This window comes from Camelus dromedarius, chromosome 5 (genome assembly GCF_036321535.1).
Source record: "Camelus dromedarius isolate mCamDro1 chromosome 5, mCamDro1.pat, whole genome shotgun sequence".
Classification (NCBI taxonomy): domain Eukaryota; kingdom Metazoa; phylum Chordata; class Mammalia; order Artiodactyla; family Camelidae; genus Camelus; species Camelus dromedarius.
The window spans coordinates 86,543,994-86,569,972 of NC_087440.1; the positions used below are offsets into that span (position 1 = coordinate 86,543,994).

Consider the following 25,979-nt stretch of genomic DNA (forward strand, 5'->3'; position numbering starts at 1 on the left):
CAGGCCTCCAAAGCAGACGCACAACCACACCTCAAGGGGCTTCAGACCCCCAGCTTCTCCCTTGTCCTCCAACCCCTGCTCTCTGGACACCATAGAGAGAAAAGCCCTCAACTTTGTTTTGGAAACGAGACCACTGTTGACAGTTGCTGGCAAACAGTGAGGATACAGGTGGGCTGATTCTGCCAGATGCGGGGACACCACAGACCAGGTGGCCCCATCACAGAGGACAGCCAGGGAGGGAAAGCAGGCCACCTCCCCTGGAGGCCGAGCTGGGAGGTCCAGCGAGCAGGCCGAGGTCCCTGGGCGGGAGCTGAGCCCCACAGGGCGGAGGGGAAGCTCGTCTCCATTCTTCCCCACTGACTCTCCAGCACCGGAAAAATGGACAATAATTGCCACTGAGGAGGGAGTGATCTGAACACATGACATGACCTCTGACCCCCCCAGTTGAATCTTCTTTCCAGGACCCAGCAGGGCCCCTCACAAGGTCACCCTACTAAGTCTCTCTCCCCTACCCCGAGCCCCCTCCTTGAAGAATCAAAAGGATTTGCTACGCATCTCATCTCTTGCAAGTTCAAATCCTGACCTCAGCTCGGCTTAGGGGTTTGGGGAAACCTTTTCTGGGTGTTAACTGAGTATCTTCTGCTTCGTTTCCTGCTTACCAATCCAGCCTCAATTTTTTTTTTCCCAACGTGTTCAAATTTCCAGAATGGTCCACTGCCTTATCTCCCCCTCCCACAATATTAGGAGAGCTGGGCTTCTGGAAGCTGGGGTCTGCACAGACTCCTCTAGCTGAGGGGCAGCCGAAAGCTGGGGCAGGACAGGTCCAAGGCTAAACAAACACACACACTAGCATGCACACACGCATGTTCGCACACACACGTGCACGAGTGAGCTCGGTTTTTCAGGCCCTTCCTAGAAGCAGCGAGAGGTCACCTAGGATGCTGGGCCGAGGTCGAAGTCTAGCACCAGATGGGTTTAAGTCCCACCTCCAGGTCTTGGCAGCAGTGGCGCTTGGACAGGTCACCCTCTGGCTCTGCACCTCGTTTCCCCCTCTGCAAAGCAAGCATCCCGCCGATGCCCACCTCCCTGGATCTGAGTGCAGTTCAACTTGAAGAGGGGTAGAGAGGCTGTGTCAGTGCCAGCCCCCTTGGGGAGAAAGGCTTCCACCCTCCCCCTGGGGCTCAGAACTTGAGAGCACGTAGGAGCAGTGCCCACCACAGTGGATTGGAAATGTTCATCTGAACTTGCCTGTTAGACTCCGAGGTCCTGGAGATCCTGTGTCTATGTCACCTCCAGCGCTGCAAAGTGAAACTGCCCCCAGCCCAGACCTCTCCCCTGAGCTCCAGACCCACCTGCAAGTCTCCAAACACCTCAAACTTAACAGGCTGAAGTTTAAACACAGGAGCCTCTCTCTCCAAGTCAGCTGTCCTTCTTCGTCCCCTTTATAGGAGGTGGCAGCACAAGAGAGTGGTGGGGGCATCCTTGGTACCTTCCTCACACTCAGCCCCAACCTTTCCACATCCAGTCTTGTACCAGACATGTCAGTGTTACTCCCTGAACACCTCTGGAATGCATCCTTTTCAAACTCCTTCATCCTGTGCCTGGAAGAATGGGCCACACCTACTGACTAGTCTCCCTGCTTCTACTCTGTGCCCCCCCCAGCCCCTACCCATGCCACAGTCCTGTCTCCCAGCAGCCTCTAGGGCCTAACACACATTCACACCAAGCTTCTTCCTGCCTCAGGGCCTTTGCACCTGCTGCTCCTTCTGCCCAGACACCCTCCTCTCCACTGCCATCCCTTCACCCAGCTCACCCAGGTCTCACAATAAATATTCATCACCCTCCCCCCAGGCGGGCTTAAAGCCCCACATTCCGTGCTGTCACAGGGCCCTGCATTTTGTTTCAGAGCACTTACAGCAGTTTTCGGTCACTTAGGGACACAGTAATGCCTGGGCTTCTCCACTAGGCCATAAGCTCCTGCAGGGCAGATGCTGCTCTCACGTTACATCCTGGCACCCAGTGTGTGAGGGATGCTTAGTGAGTATCTGTTACAGGGAGGCCCCGTTCCCCTCCCCCAGTGGAGAATGTGTGTGTTTTATGGTTCCCCAGTTCCACCATCTAACCATCTTTTCTCCTCCAGTCGCCCAGGCAGGGCCTCGCTCACGTACCCCTCTGCATCCAAATGTTCTCTGCCTGGAAGAGACCAATGTTCCTGTCTGTTCATGAGGACGCCCTGCCCACCACTGCCTCTCTCGGGTGAGTCAAAGGGATTCCCTGATTTACTATTTCTTGGTGGTGGGAGGTGGATAAGCCAGGAACACCCAGGAGAGCGAGCCCCTCCTCCGCTGGACAGCAGTTAAAGCCACAGGCAAAGTTGCATTCAAAGACAAAACTACTCAAAGGATAGTGGGGCTAGTGTTCACATCCCCAGAGGTCTGCCGGGGCAGAGGGCGTGGATTGTTCTGTCTGGGGGAGGGGTGTGCAGGAGGACACCTATGAGTGACCCCAGATGAATGTAGATAGGGAAAGAGTGAAACTCTGGAGTCAAGTCCAAGAGATCACAGAGGTGCCCAGTGGCCATGAAGACCAGATGTTTCCAACATATGGCTGATATCCGGGGAAGGTCAGGACACTCCAAAGAGAGAATGTAGGGGGAACTGATCCCTAATGGAAGCAGAGGAAAGAGAGGGTCAGTCCTGAGGGGGGGCAGTGTTAGTAAGACAAAGGGCAGCGGGCCCAGTGGCAGGTGTGACCTACCATGGAGATGACTGGATGGCCATCTTAGCTGGGGCCATGGAACACGGGTCCTACGACTCCCATCCGAGTGCTCCCCAGGCCACCTTCTGACCATCCTGTGGCTTCTCAGAGTCAGGTACAGGCCAGGCGCCATCCTGTCAGCTAGGGCCTCCCTTGCTGGGAAATTAAAGTAGCACCTGGTATGACCCTTGGGTCTCTGGGGAGCTAGGCCCTGAGAGGCAACACCCCAAGTCTGGGGCACTGAGGAGGCAGGACTTTTGTACCTGAAGAAATGGGGCCAAAGCCTGGACCAGTGGGACTGAGCAAGGGAGGTATTACCTTCAGAGGTTCTGCAGAGAAGCCTGCCGGTTTCCACAGGTCAGGAATTTCCGGCCCAGTGGCAATGGCTTGTCCCTAGTCCATGATATGTGGGGCCTCAGCTGGAGGACTCAAAGGCTGGGGGACCAGAATCAACTAAAGGCTTCAATGGGGCCAGAGGATCCATGTCCAAAGAGGCAAGTTGGTTCCTCTTTAAGGAGCTACTTGAGTGTCCTCACAGCACGGTGGCTGGCCTCCCCCTGAGCAAGCAATTCAAGAAGCCAATGAGGAAGCTGCAATGCTTTTCTGCCCTAGTCTTGGAAGTCACACACCATCACAGCCACCTGGGTGGAAAGCAAGTCCCTAAGTCCAGCCACACTCACTAGAAGAGGAATTAGATTCTGCCTTCTGAAAGGAGTATCAGAGAATTTTTGAATATATTAAAACCACCACTCCACTGGCAGATTCTTTCCAGGGGATGCTTCCCATTCCATCACTCACTCCTTAAAGCCCTCAGGACAAAGCCTCGCTTTCTTAGCACCCAACTGAAGACCATCTTTACTCCCTTATTCAAGCCCATTTCTGGTCACTTCCCACCTCCCCATCCAACATGGAGTCCACCTGCCAGAACATGCCAGCAGCTTCCCCACTCGTGCCTCTGCCCAAGCTGCTCCTCCTGCCTGACCTGCCCTCCCTCCTTCTTGGCGCCTGTTGACATGCTCTCCAGCCCTTGAGACCCAGCTCCAGAGTCACCTCCAACCTCCTCCACTCACCCCTCCCCCGACCCCTCTGCCCTCACCGCACTCTGGGTCACACTTGTGGGGCACTCAGGCGAGGCAGGAGATGTGTGGTGGCCCCTCTGGGTCCCTACGGCCAAGGTGGAGCTCAGCATGGCAGAGATGCTCAAGAAACATTAAAATAAATGCATCTATGAATGAGTTAATCCCCGCTCCCCTATCTGGCCCCTCAAAGCCAGCCAGCTGCTCCAGGACGCATGGGGGCTTTTCCTAGGAAATCCCGGAAGCAGTCAGGAAATTCCCTCCCATAATTTGCTGCTTAGCTCCTCCCCTCCGAGCCTTCCCAACAATAAACTGCCGAAGAAGAGCCCCTCTGCCTCCACCTTCTTCATCCACCCCACGGAGCGCTAAGAAAATGCCCCCTTCATCCCACCTCTGCGTTGTACTTTTGGCTTCTCAACATCTCCATTCCTACTCTTGGATTTGAACCTTGCAACAGCCGTGCCAGGCAAGTCAGGGAAAGAGTTTTCCTGTACTCCAAGGAAAACAAAATGGAAGCTCAGACAGGTCAAACAATTTACCCAAGTCCACACAGCTAGGGTCAGCACCAGGTCTGTCCAAGCCTCATACCTCTTTGCTGAAGGCAGAGATGCACTGGCCTTAACAGCGACACTTCCAGAAAGTGAACTGCCCCATGGTCTGAGTCTCACCCCAGAGTGACAGAGAAGCCAGTGGGTTAATGATGAAGTCACCAACACAGGAGCAAGAACCTGCCAACAGTGGTGCAGGAGTTTGATTATTTTAATAAGACCACAAAAAATAGGTAATTATTCATGTTTACTGAAACAAGCATAGTGCTTGGGACTTTTCGCACCATTGTCTCAGATCCCCACCACAACCAACCCTGAGAAGCAGATTTTGTTATTCCCACTTTACAAGGGAGGACATTAAGATTCAGAGACATTAATTAACTGACCCAAGGTCACACAGCTAATGACAGAGCCAGGATTTGAACCCAGAGGACAGTCTGACTCCAAAGCCCCTGCCCTCCGTTTCTGTCAAGCAACCTCTTATCATCATCAACGCTATACTGATGGAAGGTACCAAAGCACTACACTGCCCTCTGCCGGGAGACAGAGTGCGGGCAGGTGGGCTGTGGTCTCGGAGCCAGGCTGGAACCTCCCTGTCTGGCATGATATCATTTTTCTCTTCTAATAAATTACTCACCCACAGCCCAGGCATGAGTGGCTGACAGAGACCAGCTCCCTTGGGAGGAGCCCGTGCAATAAGGAAGGAACACGCTGTGTATCCTCCCATCGTGGAAGCTTCAAGGAGGTCCCAGGTCCAAGACTCACGCTTGTCAACGTGGGTGAAGGATGCTGGCCAAGGAAACATCCCAGTGGAGCCTGGAGGCGAAGAACATGAGCTCTCAGTTTAGGCCCAAGGAGCAGAGGCACCTTTCTAAGACCCTAGGGACTCAGCTGTGCCCGGACCTGTCCCTGAACACAGCACAGAAAGGGCCTGAGCACCACCCTTGACCTCGCCTTCTGGAAGCATCCCCTCTCCTCCTGCATCAGTTGTCTCTCCTTCCTCTTGTGCCCTCGAGGTGTAACAACCTCCTCTCCACTTTCTTGCAGCGCCAAAATGTTCAATGTCACCTCGCAAGTCCTCCAACCTGCTCTCAACGGGACCCTTCCCCAGAGCAGCACCTGCGCCCACTCCGAGTGGCTGAGCTGGCTCAACACCACCCAGGCCCCCTTCCTCTGGGTCCTGTTCATCCTGGCGGCTCTAGAGAACATCTTTGTCCTCAGCGTCTTCTGCCTGCACAAGAGCAGCTGCACGGTGGCAGAGATCTACCTGGGCAACCTGGCCGCGGCCGACCTGCTCCTGGCCTGCGGGCTGCCCTTCTGGGCCATCACCATCGCCAACAACTTCGACTGGCTCTTCGGGGAGGTCCTGTGCCGCGTGGTGAACACCGTGGTCTACATGAACTTCTACAGCAGCATCTGCTTCCTCATGCTGGTGAGCATCGACCGCTACCTGGCGCTGGTGAAGACCATGTCCATGGGCCGGATGCGCGGGGTGCGCTGGGCCAAGCTCTACAGCGTGGTGATCTGGGGGTGCACGCTGCTCCTGAGCTCCCCCATGCTGGCCTTCCGGACCATGCAGGAGTACAGGGACGAGGGCTACAACGTCACCGTCTGCCTCATCAACTACCCGTCCCACAGCTGGGAAGTGTTCACCAACATCCTCCTGAACTCCGTGGGCTTCGTGCTGCCCCTGAGCGTCATCACCTTCTGTACCGTGCAGATCATGAACGTGCTTCGCAACAACGAGATGCAGAAGTTCAAAGAGATCCAGACGGAGAGGAAGGCCACGGTTCTGGTCCTGGCTGTGCTGCTGCTGTTCGTCATCTGCTGGCTGCCCTTCCAGATCAGCACCTTCCTGGACACGCTGCTGCGCCTCGGCGTCCTCTCCGGCTGCTGGCATGAGCACGTGGTCGACGTCTTCACGCAGATTGCCTCTTTCGCCGCCTACAGCAACAGCGGCCTCAACCCGCTGGTGTACGTGATCGTGGGCAAGCGCTTCCGCAAGAAGTCTCGGGAGGTGTACCGGCGGCTGTGCGGGAAAGCGGGCTGCCTGTCGGAGCCCAACCAGATGGAGAACTCCATGGGCACGCTGCGGACCTCCATCTCCGTGGAACGCCAGATTCACAAATTGCCGTAGCGGGTAGGGAGCAGCCAGGGAGCAATGGTACCCGGGCTACTCATGCGCGTGACGATTGATGGACGGGGCTCTCCAGGATGCGCTCAAGGAGGGACGGAAGGCATCCCATGTGTGACCTTGGGCAGGGAGTCGGTGTCTCCAGCACAACAGAGGAGCGAAATTCCCGCCCTGCCCAAGTTGCAGTGAGCAACGCTGCGAGGCTGGAGGGATCTGGTGCACAGCCAAAGGTCCCATAAACACGACAGTATTATTGTTCTTATTTGCTGCCACCCCTGAGCCAGTCTGCTCCTTCCCAGGAGTGGAGCGAGCCTGGGGGTAGGGACAGGAGTGACTGAGCTTCCCTCCCACATGCTGTCCCACGCTGCCCCAGCAGGACCGCCCAGATCTCCAGAAATGCAATCCGGCTTTGGTGCAGCATCTGAGTATCCACACGGGGCCCAGCTGAAGTTTTGTCTTGCGTTTCTTTAATCCACTCAGCTGGGACTTCAGAGGATGATTTCTCAGATAAATGAAGGTTAAACTCTGAGAGATCTCTGGTAAGAACCCAGGGACTGAGATTCTTTCATTCCCCTTACAGAAAGACAAGGTGGTCTGTGCCAAAGAAGAGCCCAGTAAGCACTTATCCAGCACTTGCTGTATACACAGCATTGAGCACTGTGGGCAAGAGGGGAAAAAAAGAGAGTTCTGTCTCCGTCTTGAAGGAACTCGCAGACCCATGTGGGAGTGATTCAGCACCTGCAACCGCCAGAAGGCTGTTCTAGGAGCGGTCAAGCAAGGCACTGTGGGCGGTGCAGAGTGGCGAGGTGACGGCTGGACGCCCCAGCTCAGTGGATCACGAGTTGCACGTGGCTGTGTCCCTGCCTCAGTTTCCTCCTCTGTAACTCGAAGTTGTTGGGGGATTAAAGGAGGTAACAGGCATAGAAGGACTTTGACAAATGAAAGGTGCTATGTAAATGTGAGGCATTATTATGCCCTCAGAAAGGGAATTACTTAAGGTTCAGCAAAAGGTCTGTAGGAGAGACTTGGTATTGTAGGTAATGGTTGTGCAAAGCACCAATCAGTGTCTGACACATAGTAGGTGCTTATTAACGTCAGCTCCCTCCCCCACCTGTCCTTCCCATCAGTCTCCTCCCTCTTCTTCCCCACCCCCCCACACACAGCATTTTCAGGGAAGATCACCTCTTCAATGGAGATGAGAGAATGCCTTTCCCAACCTGCCTCCATCCGATCATTTGCCCAACAACCAACTGCCGAGGGAACAGCTCTGCCTCCTGTGGGCGGGGCAGGGGCGGGGTGGTGGGCGGGGCGGTGGAGCGCGCGGCAGGGCGGGGCCGTGGTGGGCGGGGCCGAGGGCGGGTACCAGGTGTCAGGCAGGAAGAAGCTGGACCAGCATCCTTGGCCAGAAGCTAAAGAGACAGCCCTGGCCCCAAGTCCCAGGTCCTCCAGGGGGATTTCGTTTCTTCTTTTTCTACACGTTTTGTAATCTGCCCCGTGTGGCTGGCCCACGGGAGAAAGCATCACTCAGGCGCCAATATCAAGCCGCTTAGAGTCAAGGCCGGGAGGGGCACTCAGGAGCAGCAGAGCTGGGGAGCTGCACGGGGCGGTAACGGAGGCGTCGCCTGGGAAGAGCTCACTCGCTCTGTAAATGGGTGATTTGTTAGTGGGCTCTCTCTGGAGAGAATGGAACCTGGAAGACCAGACGGATTTGGATGGCAAAGAGCCCATAAATCCTGACCAAACCAGGTCTGGATTTTAAAAGAAAAAGGGTGAAAAAAGATTCCCTCCCTGCCCCAGCCATTTCTTCCTTTCTGTCTCTCACACCCCTCTGCCCCAATAAGCACACACACTGCAGCTGGAGAAAGAAAACAGGCGAAATAAGAAGCAGAAACAGTTTAGTATTAGAATTGTGTTAAACCAAGCAGATATTGGGGGGGGGGCGGGGGGGAAAGGAGGCTGGGATATCGAACGTGTAGCCCTCATTCATCAGCGGGTGTGTATGGTCTGAGGGTGTCCTATGAGCAGAGCCCCATCGCAGCCCTAAAGGGCTCCTAAAGGTCATTTAAGGGTCCACGCGTGGTCTGAGGAGCGATTGGGCTGCGGGAGGGGTGCTGCCGGGTGTGTTGTGTTGATACTGTGATAAAGAACATCCGTCCTGTGAAAGAGCTTTTACATTGTAAAGAGGGAGGGTTTTACAAAAGAGGAGAAATGGATGAACAGTGCAAACATGTGTCTTTTCTGTCGAGCATAATAAATGAATGAGGCATTTTTTGCTTAACTTCTTTCATTTGTTACAACTCTCAAAACAGTGAGTTTTGTCAGGGACGCTGCCACAGGCAGTTAGAAGCCTTGATGGAGCAAGGAGTTTCATTTATTTCCACTCAAACTACTTTAGGGCTTCTGCCCTGTGGATCAGTGGGGACCAAGCCATCCATATAAGTGATTGCGTATCCATATAAGTAAAAGAATTTTGATTATATATACCCAATGTGTACATTTATTAACATGTATTAAAATGTACACATTCTAAAATTATACTTCAAGTAGAAATTTAAGAAACTTTGACAAGTTTTTATTATTTTCTCCCATCCTACATTCTGATACCAGTCACTCATTACTGAGCTCCCATCAGGTGCCCATGAGGCCCCATGAGGCCCTAGAGGAACAAGGATGACAGGAATCCAATCATTCATGCTTGTGAGATGATAGATATATAGACAGATAGATAGACAGACAGATCAATCGATCTATATATATCAAGTGCCTTCCATTTGCTCTCCATTTGACAAGGTCTAGAGCAAATAGTTGTCTAATCACTGCTTGCATACTCCCAGTGACGGGGGATTCATTACCCACTCCATTTTGGGACCCCTTCATTATTTTTGTATTCGTTCACTCACTCATTCACTAAACAAAACTCGCATTCTGAGTCTACAGAAATGGCAGTGCTCCGTCTACACATCCATCCATCCATGTTAGAAACCTGGGGCTTATGGTTAAGTGCACCTTCTCCATTTTCCTTTCCACCCAATGAATTAGCACCTATTTCAGATTCTACCTAAGGGCTTCATGGATCTATCTGCTTCTTTCTGTGTCTAACCATCATCTCTCATTGGTCTCCCCATCTCTGATATTAACGACATCCTTCTCCCAATTCTTATTCTCCACTCGGCAGCCAATGACATCTTTTAAGAATGCAAATACGCCAATAGGGAGGCTATACAAGTAAAGGACAGTGTTTAGGAGCTAAGGCCTTGGGATCAGGCGGACCTGGATACCACATCTTATTCTGGCTCAGACTCTTATTTACTGTGTCCTGGGCATCTCACATACCCTCTCTGAGCCTATAGTTCCTCAACTGTAAGATGGGATAATAATGGCATCCACCTCGTAGCACTGTTAACAGGATTTGAGTATAAATGTGTTTAGCCTGGAACAGAGTTGGCAGTCAACCCATGGTGATGATGTGGATGGTGATGATGACGGCTGTGATGGATATGATGGTGATGCTGAGGGTGACGGCTGTAATGAAGATGATGGGGAAGGTGATGATGGCATCTCTAACAGGAAACCCTTCAACAGGGTCCCACCACTCTTGGGATAAAGTTCTGTCTTCGTGACATGGCTTGCAAGACCCTTCATGTGCTGGCCCCTGCCTTGTCTCTTTCCCTCTCTCCAGTCCCTGGCTCGTTCTCTATCCTCCAGCCGTACTGGACATAAGTGCCTGGACAGTCCCCAGCAGATATTCCATCCCCCTTCAGTGCCCACACTTCCCACCAAGGCCCTGAGCTTGGAGAAAGTTGCCCACAAGTGCTCAAGGGAGCTCACTCATCCAAGGCACTTCTTCCACAGTGGGTCATGACTCAAGGAAGTCTGCAATCTGGAGGAGTCTGGGCAGGGCTCTCCCTCCCACCTCACCCCACCCCAGCCAGGCAACACGAACGGATCCCAACTCCTGACCCTCCTTGGCCCCAGCAAGTTGCTGTGATGGCGAGAAGCCCAGGGGAGCCTCTGGCGGACTCGGAAACGAGAGATGGGCCCCACTCCCAAGTCTGCTCAGACAGAGCGGGTGACGGCCAGGTGCAGAGGTGTAAACTGTCTGCCAGGTGACCAGTCAGGAACTGGTGCTGATGCTGCTGTGGCTGGTGGCAGCTACCGCTGATGATGAAGGCACCTGAGCACCGCTCTTATGATTCGGAAGGTGGAGTCTGCATCTGTCGACCCCAGCCACGTGCTGCCCACCTCCTAGTTCCTCAATCCCTGAGCCCCTGCCGAGCGTCCCACAGCCCTGACCTCTCGCCAAGCCCCAGGAGGATGTGGGGGACAGGCTTGAGCAAGGAGGTCACAGTTTGGCAATAGCAGTGGCTGAAAGTTTAATGGTTTGTTTGTGTGTTTTTGGCTGAGATCAAGGAAAATGTCTATACTCTGCTGAGTTCCTTTTAGATGTGACCCTCATGATCACTCAGGTAGGCAGCTGCCTGTATCATTGCCAGTTTGGGATGTGGAAACTGAGGCCCAGAGAGGGAAATAACCTGCTAAGGCCGTGCGGTTCTTCGGGAGGGTGGTCCAGAAGCCCACCTGCTCTCTGTGTATTCGTGCCTTAAAAGAGGGATGCAAATTCTGTGACCGAGAAAGGGCTCAAGGTGCCTTCCTGCATGGAGGGCTTCTGAGTCTCAGCTTGGGCTGTTTCTGCCCCAGTGAACAGACTTTGCATCTTCTGGGGCTTGTGAGTGACTGCTTCCTGCTAAGTCACCTCCCCAGAGGCTGGTGGCTGATACCTTACAATGAGATATGTTTTATAGCAGCTTTACTGAGATACGATTTACCAGCCTCATAGTTCAGCCATTCCCGTGACTTTTAGTGTATTCACAGAATTGCGCAACCAGCCCTGCTCTCTAATTCCAGAGCCCAGGCATCACCCCACAGTGAAGTCCCACACCCATTAGCAGTCACTGCATTCCTCGCTCCTCGCGGCCTCTGGTAGCCACTAACTTTCCTTATGTCTCTAGATTTGCCTATGCCGGACATTACATGTAGATGGAATCATGCAGTCTGTGCCTCCGTGTCTGGCTTCTTTCCCCAGCCTACACTGAAATGTAATATTTAATTGTAGAGGAAGAACCCCGGAGGCCAGGCCTTGAGTCCCTACCATGCCACCTACTTGCCATGTGATCTTGGCAAAGCACTTTACTCATTTCCCGCCTAAGCCCTTTGCCTCAGTTTCCTCATCAGTGAAATGGGCAGATGATAGAATAAGTATGCCTAGGTCACCCAGAGCTAATGACTCTGGAAAGGGGGCTTTATAACCTGTAAGAGGCAACAGCTACAGGACAGGGACCCCCCCAGACTTGGAGCCATGTTCCCAGATCACGCACCAGCTCTGCCACTTGCCAGCTGTGGGGATTTGGACACGATCAGTTAACTGCTCCAAGTTTTGGGGGGGTTGCCTATAAAATGAGGATCCAGGTGTTACAAAGATTAACGAGAGGAAGGTGTCCTAGTGGGTTGAATAGTGTCCCCTGCCCTCCAAAATTCATGCCCACGCAGCACCTCAGCAAGTGACCTTATCTGGGAATAAGGTCTTTTCAGAAGTAATTAAGTTAAGGTGAGGTCATACTGGATAAGGATCAGCCCTGAATCCAGTAACTGGGGTCCCGATAAGAAGAAAAGACTCTCAGAGACACAGAGACAAGGCCTTGAGAAGAGGAAGGCAGACACTGGAGTGATGCTTCTACAAGCCGAGGGACACCAAGGGTTGCCTGGAGCCACTGGAAACAGGGCAGAGCCTTAGAACAGACTTTCCCTCAGAGCCTCCAGGAGGAACCCACCCTGCCAGCACCTTGATTCTGGACTTCCGGCCTCCTGACCTGGGAGAGAATACATTTCTGTTCCTTTAAGCCACACCTTCTGGGGTACTTTGATGCGGCCGCTCCAGGAGACTGATGCAGGAGTTGTAACAGCTCTGAGCACCTGCTCACCACGGAGGTCGTCCGTGCACACCCCTCCCCTAACAAACGAAGAGGGGACCAGACGATTCCTTCAGGTCTCCTGGGGGCTGGAGCTGCTAGTTGGCAATAGAAGGTTTCCTAAGTGAGAATGGGATATGCCATCTTACAGAATTTTTGAGATTTCTTCCAAAGGAGGGTGCTGAGGCCTCTCTCAAGGTGACGCAGCATGTTAGGGACTGGCCCAGGGCCCCAGCGTGCGCACCACAGGCTCGGTGGTACTGCGTTTCAGTGCCCCGTCGCTGCTCACCCGGGACCTGGGCTGCCTCGTTTCTCTCCTCCTTCCCTAAAAGGCAAGCCCATTCCGGGAGGGAGTCTTGGAGCAGGTTAAGAGGAGGCCACAGGGCCAGGCTCTGGGCTTCCCGACAGCCCAGCCACCAAGCCCACCTCAGTGGGAGGCTGTTTATAAACAAGCCTGAAAGATGGCCCAGGACAGGGCTCCGAGGCCCCTCTGGACGCCTCCCTCCAGGCTGAGTCACGGCACGGCCCACTCAGTGGGCAGCAGAGCACGCCCGTTCCTCTCCCCAGCCCCGGCCCAGACGCAGGACGGCTTATGTAGCCCTTCCTGTGCCCACACTACCACCGCAAGGGGCTAAAGCCGGGACAGCTCCCGCTGGCTGCTGACCAAGGGCCGCCATGTCAGCACGCCATCTCATGCGATCCCCAAACTCTGAGCAGAGGCCTGCTCCACTGACTAAGAGTCTGAGACTAAAAAATAAAAAGTAAAAGTTTTAATTAAAATTTTTAACTAAAAATAATATAAAAATGAATATTTTATTAATTTATTTAATTTTAAAATAAAAATAATAAAAATAATTTTAAAAATAAAGTAAAATAACTTAAAAAATTTTTAACCAAAAAAAAAGAAAAAGAAAAAGAGACCGAGGTTCCAGGAGGTGGCATAGAAAGTGGTCCAAGTCCACCCAGCTCAGAGGTGATGGGGCGGGGATTTAAACCCTGACAAAGCGACTGCATGGCAGGGACCTGCCCACCGTGACTTCTGCATCAGACCTTAAGGACTGGGGTCCCGCTTTGGGATCAGATTCTTTCACCAAGTTCCTGCCCACCTGGAGGGAGACAAGGCAGTGAGACCCCAGCATCCTGCCTGCTGAGAGGCCTCTCGGGGTAGCCCACCCGCCCCCTCGTGCTCCATCACCGAAGAACAGTGCCTCTCACTCAGCACCCCTGCTCCAGTTAGTTGCCCAAATTCTTCCTCTTCACCTGAGTCCTGTCATCATCATCTTCTGGAGCTGCAGGGCTCCCCTTCCAATGTTCAAGCTATTTTGGTGCCATTATTTACTTCTGCAGGGTTTCCGAAAGTTTCTCAAACCACCACCACCACAAGAACAAAAGCCTGGCTCCTGACTAGTCAAATGAGTCTGAGAAATGCAACTACAACATCTTCCTCATGGGGCTGCACAGACACACATTCAAGGCCCTGAGAAGGTCTGCAGACAAGAGTCCTGTCCACTGTGCTTTGTCTAATGCACGACTTTGCCTAACACGGGGGCTCCCAGACTTGGTTGGCACAGAACCTGATCTTCACTGCCTGCTCCTTCCTATTCTCCTTACCCAGCATCTCCTTTTCCACCTGAGGTTTAAGTGTTAGAATTCCTCAGCCTTCCATCCTAAACCCTCTTCTCATCTCTCTACGTGGCCCACCTAAATAATCCCAGCCAGGATCACAGCTCTAAACACTGCGATGCTTGGTCTTATGTGTTAACATGCCTGGGCTCCAGCACCCAGTTATTTGACCAAACCCAAATCTACGTGCTGCTGTGAAGGTATTTTGTAGATGTGGCAAACGTCTCCAGTCAGTTGACTTCAAGTAAAGGAGATGATTCTCAATAATGTAGGCCTCATCCAAGCAGTAGGAATGCCTTAAGAGTCCAAACTGTGGTTTCTTGAAAAAGAAGAGATTCTGCCCCAAGACTGCAGCCTCAAGTCCTGCCTGAGTTTCCAGTCTGCTGGCCTGCCCTACAGATTTTGGACTTGTCAGCACCCACAATGATGTAAGCCAATTCCTTGAAATAAATCTCTTGATAGACAGATGATGGATAGATAGAGAGATAGACAGATAGACAGACAGATAGATAGATACATAGATATATAGATATGTAGACACATACATACATAGATACATACATAGATAGAGAGATAGACAGACAGACAGATAGGCAGGCAGACAGATAGATCCCATTGGCTCTGTGTCTCTGGGGAGCCCTGGCTGATGCACATCTCTGCCACCAGCTCTCTTCTGAGGAAACTTCTCTGACCCAGATGCCCAGTGGAGAGCCCCATTTAGTTATTTCACATGCATCTCCAACTTAATTCCAAAACCAGCCTTCTTGATTCTCTTTTTAAAAAACATATTCCTCCTTCATCTTCCCCATCTCGGTAAATGGTACCACCCAGTTACTCCTAGAAAAATCTGTAATGCTTCCCCCTTCCCCATGCACTACCAGGCACTCTCAGTTCCAGGCACCATCTCAAATCCATCCCCAGTTCCAACTCCTCTTCCAGACTTGAATACTTCCAACTCATTTGCCACACAAGGGTCAGGGTGTTCTTCTCAAATGTTTCAAACCTTTGGGTGACTGCCTGTTTCTGGCGGATGTGCCATCCATTCTTTAAGGAACGAGAGACCTGTTACCCCAACTACCAGGGATGCTGCAGGCAGACAGTGCTCAGCTGAAGGGTGCTGCTTCACCTGAGGTCCACCGCCTTCCAGGGCATCCTGCATTCGATGGCTGAGGGGAGGAGGGAAGCCCAGCCCTCTTGTCCCAACTCAGACAGCTCTGAAGGGTCATCCCATTCAAGAATGTTCACAGGTCTATGGAGGCTTCTGTTAAGTCTGCCCTGTAGCTCAGTTCTTCCTTTGCTCAATCCTTCTTCCTTCCTGTCGCTCTCCCAGGTCCTGACCCCGTGGCTCACCTGCAACCTGCAACGTCACTGGACATGGGAAACTCTGAACTCCATAAACTGCTGTCCCAGGCTCTGTCTGGGCTCGCCTTGCCCACCCTCCACCTTCTCTCCAGCCATTCCACCTCATACGCTTGCTTCTTCAGTTCCTTGAGCAGCCCCAGGACCTTTGCTTATGCTGTTCCCTCTGCCTGCCCTGAGCTCGTTGGTTTCTCCTCATATCGCCAGTGTTCCCTCTGTCTCCCTGACATCCTGAAGTATGAATGCTCACCCCCCTCTCTGCTTTGTGGCACACTGCCTCCTGAGTGCTTCTTCATAGAACTCACCACAATGACAACTACACGTGGTTTTCTCTGCTTGCTTGCCGGTCAAGGATGACCTTCAGTCTTCCAGAAATGTGAAAGTTCTCTTCAGCACTCAGTTCTGAAAACTGAAAACCCTGAGTTCTGCATCTCACAGATGCATTCCCAATCATGGGGACCAGCATGGTCTCTGTTAAAGATAAATGCTCACAGCCTCAGCTCTGTCTCATAGTCCCCTCCCATTGTCTCCACATTCTGGGGGCCTGTGGGCCCTTCTAGATGTGAGGCTCCCTCATCCTGCCCTCAGCCCCAGAATTCAGGCTCCCACACCCCACAGCCTCAGAGGCAGAGGCACACCCTCCCCTCCCTGGATCCAGGCCCACTGCCTATTTCCCAACCTTGGTGAGTGGCCGTGAGAACATCCATCTTCCTTAGAGGACTTTCCATCCCACCCACAGGGTGGGGACCCCCCGGCCCTGGCAAGGCTGCCCGAGAGTCCATCCCCAAAAGACCACTTGCAGCCCCCACCGGTGGCACGTGAGGCGTTGGCAGTCCCGGCCACGTGGCCCGCCACGCACTGGCCCCTTCTCACAGTCTGCCCTCTGTGCGAGGCAAAGCCAGGATCAGGCCTGTGCACTGCTGTCCTGGCAGAGCTGGTCTCCTTCTCCGGGGGGGAAACATGTGCCCGGGCAGGAAGACATCTCCTGAGGACAGACTCCTCTCAGAAACGGTCTTGTCTAAACTCGCATCAAAGGGAGAAAAGCCGACTGCCTCTGCCAAGGGGGTCCGGCTGACGACATCCCAGTTGACATTACTCACTAAAAAGGACTGGGATTTGCAGAACTTTTTCTGGCTAAAATTTATCCCAAAATGATGGCAGGCACTTCCCTAACATCGGCATGACTGAAAACATCCCAAGTCTCTCCTGACATGAAGACCCCTTCCCTAAAGGTAAATCCCAGCTTCCTTCCTAAAACGCAGATCCACTCCTGACTCTAGGCATGGTCCTTTTTTTTTTTTTTCCCTATAACCAGCTTCCATAATTTTAAGGTGTCCAGCAATGGGTGAAAGCAGCTAGAAAATTCAAAAGTGTAGTTTGTCCCCATTGAGGTGTCAGTAACAGAAAAGGGAGACACGACAAGGGGGCCAGATTCTGAAGACAAAGGGGACGTTTTGTGCTCCAGAGACGCTGGGTGCAAGGTGACATCAAGAAAGGCTAGCAGAGTGTCCAAGAGGCAGGACTAGGGCGTGGGGTGCTGAGGCCTGAGATTTGGGGGCCACTTTCCAGAATCAAAGCCCTGGTGCAGAAGCATCTCCTGCACTTGGTGGGGGAGCTTGAAAGGTCTTGATTTTTAGCAGCCAGGACAGAAGGTAGGCGTCATTCAGTCAAAGGATCTTGAGGCCTGACACTCACAGAAAACCAGCAGTTTCTGATGGTCTGAACACGAGGCCCTGAGTGGCTCCACTTGATACGTGCAGACTTACATCAAAGACAGATTTCAGAACTGCCAGGGGAGTTTAGGGAAAAGTGCATCCGATCTTACTCAACTCTGCACATTGCATGAGTCAAGCTTTTCCTGGCTTACTGTTTGTTTAACAGGGTCCACAGTGATGGATTCTTGGCGCCATACCCTTTATGGCCAAAATTCAAAAGGGGATAATCAAGTCAGCTTCCACAAAAGCTGCCGCAGAACCCCAAGCATTCAGGCCCCCAGCGCAAATAGGCAAAGTCACCACTCAGTGTCCACAGATACAGGGCGACGCTCGTGGGGACTCAGTGATGCCCATGTGTGTTTGAAGGGCATGTTGGCTGCTGTACCATTCTTGGGCAAGATCGTGGGGCTTCCCAGATGTTACCACAGTAAAGAGGGAGATAGTGGGTGAGTCAGCTCTTGCCAGCCCCAAAGTGCAAAGTAGGCTTCCTTTCAAAATCCCAGCTTGCTCCCTCCTGAAAGGCCCACTTTTCTGGCAGCCCCACCAATGACATCACTGGTGTGGGAGTTATGTAATTTAAGGCCCTCACACTTCCACAGCGCTTCCCAGAGCAGAAAATACCTCCAAAGCCAGCTCTCACCATCAGAAAACCCCACTGAAGTTGTGATCGCTCTCATTTTGTCTGAGTAAGTAAATGACCACCTTTTTTTTTTTCTTTTATACAAGTAAGATGTTAGAGAGGATCTCCATCTCAGGAAAAAAAAAATCCACAAACCTTCCTTTTACAACTAATATTGGCAGACTTTTCAGCTTTCTGTAAGTGTATGGTTTTTTAAAACGTAACTTTGGGTCAATTAAAGAGACTTGTATTCCATGCCTCCTTTGGGTTTTAGTTGCTTTTCCAGAAGAGGAGGAGGAGGGGGAGGGTTTGGAGCAGGAGGGCATTTTCAGCAGTTCTTTACAGCAGGGTCATATGAAACCCGTCAAGGATGAACACAGCCCTCAGAGCTCCATGTAAACTCTGACCAGTTACAATCTACCAATTCTGATTTATAAAAATCAAATTGGTCTCCCCAGAGTCACCTACAAAACTTCCATAAGGCCAATAACTGGTTGGGTTATTTGTGGTTTGAAAACAGTATCTTATTATGTAACTAGGTTGACATTCTTTAATATCTGTATCTGTATTTCAAATGCCGTTACCATCACCTCACTGTTGGAACTGAAATTAATTTGAAGAAAGCTAATTTGTTGATGAAGGGCACGCTGTCTCCCGAGTAGCAGGTGCGAGCTTTAAAATACGCAGAACTCAGAAAATATCACACAGAAGTTGTGGAATCATCTCTAGTAGACTTGCCTGACATCACCCCCAAGTTTTTCAAGTAGGATCCAATATTAGGAGTAGTATCAGTAGCTGCTGTTAATTGACTACTACGTGTCAGGCAAATATCAGAGCTAGAACTAGGAAGCAGCGAAGGGTAATTTCTCCTCTCTGGCCAACTTCACGTAAACACAGGCAGCAACTGGTAAAGGCAACCTCCTGAAAAAAAGCCCGGCCGCAGACGCAGCCGGGTCCTGCGGGCTGGCGGGCAGCGTCCGCTGGACTGATCAGGAAGAGGTCTCTGCTGGTCGCGTAGGTGACAGTCCCTGGTGTCCTGGGCAGGGTGAGGTCTTGACCTTTGTATTAGTGTCCAGCTGACGCTGTAACAAATGAACACAAGCTTTGTGGCTTAGAACAACACTAATCTATTATCTTAGAGTTCTAGAGGGCAGAAGTTCAAAATCAGCCACATCCGGCTAACGTCAAGGTGCTGGCAGGGCTGTGCTCCTTCTGGAGACTTGAAGGGAGAAGCTGTGACTTGCTTTTTCTAGCTTCTAGAGGCTGCCTGTGTTCCTAAGCTCGTGGCCCCTTCCTGAATCTTCAAAGCCAACAGCACAGCATCTTCTAATCTCTCTCTGACTCTGACTCCCTCCCTGCCACCTGCTTTTACTTATAAATGAAATGACTTCCACTTGTGATCACATAAAGTCCTTCTCCGTAATCCAGCACCATCTCCCCATCTCAAGATCCTTAACTTCATCCCACCTGCAAAGTCCCTTTCGCCATGTAAGGGAACATCCTGGCAGGTCCCAGGGACTGAGACATGAACTTCTTTGGGGACCGTGATTCTGCCAGCCTCCCCTCCCGTCAGCACTGTGCCCCTGGGGCACCGCCCATGCTCTGGTCTGGCGGTGCCTGGGCAGCTCCTGCCCCTCACTGACCTTGTGGTCCCTCAGGAGGGCACGGGAGTCCCCTCCAGTGCCCCCCAAGAGCCACCTTTACCTGCCCAGGCACCTACACCTCAGAGGGGACTCAGCCCCCCTGCCCTACATATTCAAGGAGGCCTGGAGGAGGGAAGAGAGAGAAGCTAAGCAGACCATATGTGGGGACTCAGTCAGTGTCCACGGCAAACATCCTCCCCTCCTTCTGGTTCCTTCTCAGACCTCCCAGTGGTTCAGGCTCCGAGGCAGGAGACAAATGAGAAGCCCACTGCCAAGAACACAGGCCCTCCGGGAACGCAGCCTTCCGGAATTCAGTTCCTGAGTTTCCATTTCAGCGGTAAAATAGTGAAACTCATTTACACACAGAAATTGTGTGTGCACCAGGACCTGTCCAAAGTGCCCTTCTGCCCCACTGGCCTCCTACGTTAGCAAGGACGTTGCTGTTACTGTGACACTGTGCCCTGCCAAATTGTGGGTGCGCTGTCATCAGAAAAACACAACTTTATTTCCAACGTGAACCATGTAAACTGACTTTAGGACAGTATTCACAGAATGTCCATTGTTTCACTTCGCCAGAGTGAACTTTCAATAGTTTTGCTTTGATTCCGTGAATGGGATGAGAAAAACTGAATCAGGACTGGGACTGACTGATTTTTCTGCCTGAGGAGTCTGGGTGCTGCCACTAAAGTGGCACCGTTTCACTGTCCGTGAAGCTCTTGGAGAGCAGACACGTTAATCAGCCATCACCTCCACCTTGTATGTGCACAGGATGACTTGGAACCAAAAATGAGCTGAATTAACTTAAAGGAGAGTTGTTTGCTGTAAGCAAAAAGTTATCCTTCCAAAGTACCCTAGACAGCATCCCCTGCCCCTATGTCTTAGGGCACCAGCTTTGAAAATGACTCACTTCTTTTTGTTTGCTTGCTTGTTTGTTTGTTTGTTGAGGGGAGGTAGTTAGGTTTACTTATTTGTTTATTGAGCAGGCACTGGGGATTGAACCTAGGGCCTCACGCATGCTAAACATGCGCCCTACGCCATGGGCTATACCCTCGCCCCTGCCCCACCAACTTCTGATAGCAGTTCTGTCTCAGGTTTCCTTGTGGTCAGTGAAATCGCCAGTCCCCATCATGATGTAAACATCAACAGACACTTTGTGCACGGTCCACGTTCACAGTCAACTTCCTTGAGAGACAGAAGTTCAGGACTTAAATATTCATTAAACTTTTTTTTTTTTTTGCTCTTTGCTACTCCAAGTGTTTCTTGCAAAGTTTAAAAGCGTTGCCAAATAACAAAACAAATATTTAGCTGCGGATTTGTGTCCTGAAATAAATAGCAAAACAAGAGCACCCCTGCTTTTCCATACGCTCTAGGTCTGAACTCAGTGAGCCACGGGGCCATCAGAGCCACCTAGCCCATAGCTTCCCATGTCTCCCCCTGACCCATCAACTGGCAGCCCACCAGCTTCTCTTCTCTGTCCCCATGCTCCCTTGGTGATTTCACCCAGTCCTCTGCCTTTAAATACCAAACACCATCTATGTGATTACAACTCCCAGCTGTGTATCATTATCTCACAGACCTGGTCCCCCGTCACCAGTCCAGTATAGTTAACAGCCCCTGACACCTCACTTGATTTCCAACCCAACTCAACCTTAACACGTCCAAAAGTGAACTCCTGATCTTCCCCTGCCAAAAAATGGGCTTTCTCCACCCTGTCATCTCTATTTCAGTTGATGGCAGCTTCCTATTTCCAGGTACTCAGGCTAAAAATCCAGGCATCATACAAGTGCACCTTTCTCATAACCTATATCCAATTGAAAACCATGGGGGTCCTGCCTTCAGAATGTATCTAGAGCTGGGTCACGGCTCACCGCCTCCACTGCCGCCCCTCCCCTGCTAGCAGGTTTGTTGCGTGCTCATTGCCAGCGCCTCTCTCCTGCTCCTAGGCTAGAAGCACCTTGAGGGCAGGGGAGTTTGCCCGTTTGATTCACTGCTGTGTCCCAAATACGCAGAACAGTGCCTGGCACATAGCGGGTACCCAGTAAACACTTGCCTAGTGGACCAATGAGTGAATGAGGAACCTGTGAATTGTAACTGATGTGAATGGCACAGTGTGTGAGTTACAGTGTCACAGCGAGAAGGTTGTCACGTCCTCTTCAGGGGAGGAAAGTCAGGCTCCAAGACTCAAAGTGATTGCCTAGCATTGCAGAGCCAAATAGGCTCTTCCAAGATTAGCTCTCTTTTGCGACATCTTGTGTTGGGTACTGTGAGCTTTACCCAGTTGAAGGACCCTTAAGCACCACTGTTAACGAGTAGCAAGTGCTTACAAAGAGCCAGGAACCGTTAGAAGCACTTTGCATATGTTAACTCATCCAGGTAGCGGAAGGTTTTGTAGGGGTGGAGCCCGAGAAACGCCACACCTGCTACAATTGCCCCCATCCATACACCCCACTGGCCCAGCCCGGTGCTTCAGCAAACCCGCTGGCTGTGCCTCTTCGTCAGCCTTGCTCTATACTGATTTCAGTAACGGACCACTGTCTCCTCGTCTGCCTCCGTCTAGATGACGGTTACCTTCGTGGGGCGGGGTCCTGTTCCCTGTATCTCCAGCACCTGGCAAAGTGCTGGCACAAAGCAGGTGCCCATTCAACGTTTGTGAAACTGTTAATAATAATAGTATGGCTGTTACTCAGACCCACAGCCCACTTCCATTGAGTGCCTGCTCTGTGCCAGGCAACCACACCGAGTTCTCCATGAATACCCTCCCCGGTCCTCACCACAGTCCCACAATAGGGGTAGGATGTGCTCCAGTTTTCAAAAAAGGGAAATAAAAGCCAGTGGGTCTAAGTGGCCCACACCGAGTGGTCGTGTCAGGATTCATACTCAGGTTTCAAAGCCCTGGTCCTTCCCTTTATACCAGGAGTCAGCAAATCTTCCTCCCAGGGGATAGGTGGTGAATATTCTCAGTTGTGCAGGCCCAGCGCCGCTGTTGCAACCGCCCAACTTTGCTGCTGTAACACAGAATGGAATGGGTGTGGCCGTGTGCCGATAAAACTTTATTTCCCACACCCAGGCTGGGTCCGCCCGGGGGACAGTTGGCTGCCTCCGCAGTGATGCTACGTGCTGTTCATTGCAGGTCACTGTGAATGGCCTCCCGGGCCCTCCTGGAGCTCCAGGCCTCCAACCAGAGCCAGCTCCCGCCTCCAAATGCCACGTCCTGCGACAGTGCTCCGGAAGCCTGGGACCTGCTGCACAGAGTGTTACCCACGTTCATCATCGCCGTCTGCCTCTGCGGTCTGCTGGGCAACCTCTTCGTGCTGTCCGTCTTCCTGCTGCCCCGACGGCGCCTGAACGCGGCAGAAATCTACCTGGCCAACCTGGCGGCTTCCGATCTGGTGTTTGTCTTGGGCTTGCCCTTCTGGGCAGAGAACATCCGGAACGAATTCAACTGGCCCTTCGGGGCCCCCCTCTGCCGCGTCGTCAACGGCGTGATCAAGGCCAATTTGTTCATCAGCATCTTCCTGGTGGTGGCCATCAGTCAGGACCGCTACCGCCTGCTGGTGCACCCCATGGCCAGCCGGGGGCGGCGGCGGCGGCGGCAGGCCCAGGCCGCGTGCGCGCTCATCTGGGCTGTGGGCGGCCTCCTGAGCACCCCCACCTTCCTGCTGCGCTCCGTCAGGGCCGTCCCGGAGCTGAACGTCTCCGCCTGCGTGCTGCTCTTCCCCCACCCGGCCTGGCCCTTCGCGAGGATGGTGGAGTTAAACGTGCTGGGCTTTCTCCTGCCACTGGTGGCAATTGTCTTCTTCAACTATCACATCCTGGCGGCCCTGCGAGGGCGGATGGAGGTGGGCAGGACGAGGCGCGGGGGGCCCACGGACGGCAAGACCACGGCACTGATCCTCACGCTCGTGGCCGCCTTCCTGATCTGCTGGGCCCCCTACCACTTCTTTGCCTTCCTGGAATTCCTGTTCCAGGTGCGGGCGGTCCGAGGCTGCTTCTGGGAGAATTTCACCGACCTGGGCCTGCAGTGGGCCAACTTCTTTGCCTTCCTCAACAGCTGCCTGAATCCTATAATTTATGTCTTTTGGGGGCGGCTTTTCAGGACCAAGGTCTGGGAACTTTATAAACAGTGCCTCCCTAGAAGTCTCACTTCAATGTCCTCGTCCCATAGGAAAGAAATCCTCCAACTTTTCTGGCGGAATTAAAACAGCAGGGAGCCGAGAAGTGTGGTTTCCTTATCAATTACTTTGGACATAAGGAATGTGATTGTGGTAGCCTGAGTAAAGGCTCCCCAAGATAACCGGGACCTAGTCCCAGGAACTGCCAATGCTTATATGGTCACGGGGACTTTGCAGATGTGATTAAGCTCAGGACCTTGAGGCAGGCAGGTTATCCTGGATCATCTGGGTGAGCCCAGTGTCATCACCAGGGTCCTTACAAAGGGGATGCAGGAGGGCCAGAGATGGAGAAGGTAATGTGACACCAGAAGCAAGACGTCTAAGGGATGCAGTGAAGGGGCCACGCGCCAAGGACTGCAGGCGCCCAGCAGAAGCATTAACTGGTGAGGCTTCTCCCTGGAGCCTCCAGGAGGAACCAGCCCTGCTGACGTCTTGACTTTAGCCCAGTGACACTGATTTCGGATGCGGTCTCCAGAACCGTAAGATAATAAATTTATGTTGTGTTAAGTCAGCAAGTTTGTGGTTAATTTGTTACAGCGACAGGAAACAGGTTTTCAGTAAGTATTTCTTATCCCACGTCCACTTGCCCATTCAGAACGTTCCAGGTTATTCCCGGCTATGACACCCTCCGCTAGGAATGCAGAGATGCGCTGGCTAGAGGGCCTATCCCCAAAGAGCTTACTTGGATCGAAAAAATTATAGTACAAATAAAAAAGAAAGAAAGAAAGAAAACAAGAAATTGCACAAGCGTCACACAGACCCAGTTCCAGGAGCGCACAGCGGAGGTGGGGGCTCCTCCAGGCTGCAACAGAGAGGCTGTGAAGGGAGTAAACTGTAAGCTGAGTGTGACAAGGGGTAGAATCTGGACACACGGAGAGAGGCAGGAAGAGCTGCTGGGACATCACCGAGACACACGGGTAGAAGCGGGGGCTGCGTGAGAAAGGATATTTATTGGCACTTAGTGCTTCAGTGCTCTTCTCGCTGCTGGGGTCCCCAGGGCTGACCTGAGAATGGCTGCCTTCCAGGAGCTCGTGGCAATGGGGACAGTAATTAGGAAAGTGTCACAGCACTGGGTGACTCCAGCACGGGGTGAGAGGGTGAGAGCAGGGGCTCCGAGAGCACAGAGAGGGGGTGTCCAGCCGGGGGGCTGGGAGGGGATGGCTGGAGATGGTTTCCGGGAGGAAGAGACATATACACTGAATCCCGAAGGATGAGCAGTTGGCCAAGCAAAATGGGGGAAAGGAGTGTTCCAGATAAAAGAAACACATCAGACCCAGAGGCAGGAGGGTTCAAGGGTCAGGAGGGAGGATGGAGGAAAGCAGTACCAGGTGGTTATGCAGGGACTTCAGGTCTGAGGAGCAGGGAGGTGATGGAAGGCTCTGTGATGGCCAAGGGCAGAGACGGCAGCTGCCAGGGCCTGGCTGGAGCCGGAGGCATGCAGTTTCTATGTGATTTACTCCAGCCATGCTCAGTGGGCCCAAGAAAGGCAGACAGTAGGTTGCTCCAGAGATGGGACTTGTCAGATGGACAGCCAGAGTTCAAGGGCACTGGGAAGACTGGTCAGATCATGAGGAATGGCTAAACTAGGGAAGGAAATAAATATAGGAGGTGAAGAAAGTAGAGTGACCTTGGTATGGTTAAAGAACTGGGTGGTGGGAGCACCTGGGGGACAGAGCAAGAAAACTAGGAGGTTGTGGCCACAGAGTGAGAATGCTTGCCTGGAACCTTCCAGAGGTGGGTTCATCCCGGCAGGTGACAAGGGCCAAGAGCGGCCACGGCATGGGGTGGTTGGAATAAAGGGACAAGATGGTCAAAGAATAGAGGTGGAGGATGGGTTGTATGCAGACATGCAGGATGCTGGAGGGACCCAGGAGGAGAGGCCAGGGGGCCAGGCGCCAAGGCCAGTCTCCCTGGACTAGTGGGGGGTGGGGGGGAACGAGCAGCCTCTCCTGCTTCGTGGGAAGGACCAATCCTCATGGGAGAGCACTGAAGACCCAGAGTCATTTAAGAAACACAAAGAAGGCCGGTGCTCCTGCGGCCTGGTGATGGAGAGACTGGTGGGGGCTGGGCCGCCAGGTCCTTGTAGGCCATCAGTGACAACACTTTGATCAGTGTCCCGGCCCCCGTAGGGTTTCCTGGAGAGCAGAGAGAGGTTCAGGTGGCCTGGATTTAGGTCAACAAGCAGAATCCCCTCTGTACACGTGTCTAATCTGGACCACGTGGTGTTTCACAAATGTTTTTAAATTGGCTACAGAGATTTAAGTTCCGTACAAGGATCCACATTTTGGGCTTCCCTTGAACACTTGGAAGCTCTTGCAACACAGTCGGCTTTCATTCATTCAGCTCATACTTTCTGAGCATCTACTT

General features: G+C 52.5%; 2 protein-coding genes across 2 annotated transcripts; both read left to right on the forward strand.

Annotated features, from left to right (window-relative positions):
• Nucleotides 1-2,153: 2,153 nt before the first annotated feature.
• On the forward strand, nucleotides 2,154-7,805 carry BDKRB2 (bradykinin receptor B2). Its single transcript, XM_031454272.2, has 2 exons — nucleotides 2,154-2,256; nucleotides 5,429-7,805. Exons 1-2 carry the CDS (start codon nucleotides 2,183-2,185, stop codon nucleotides 6,516-6,518), a joined length of 1,164 nt encoding a protein of 387 aa, XP_031310132.2. The 5' UTR covers nucleotides 2,154-2,182; the 3' UTR covers nucleotides 6,519-7,805.
• On the forward strand, nucleotides 2,172-25,519 carry BDKRB1 (bradykinin receptor B1). Its single transcript, XM_010987665.3, has 2 exons — nucleotides 2,172-2,256; nucleotides 22,571-25,519. Exon 2 carries the CDS (start codon nucleotides 22,581-22,583, stop codon nucleotides 23,637-23,639), a length of 1,059 nt encoding a protein of 352 aa, XP_010985967.3. The 5' UTR covers nucleotides 2,172-2,256; nucleotides 22,571-22,580; the 3' UTR covers nucleotides 23,640-25,519.
• The last annotated feature ends 460 nt before the right edge of the window (nucleotides 25,520-25,979 follow it).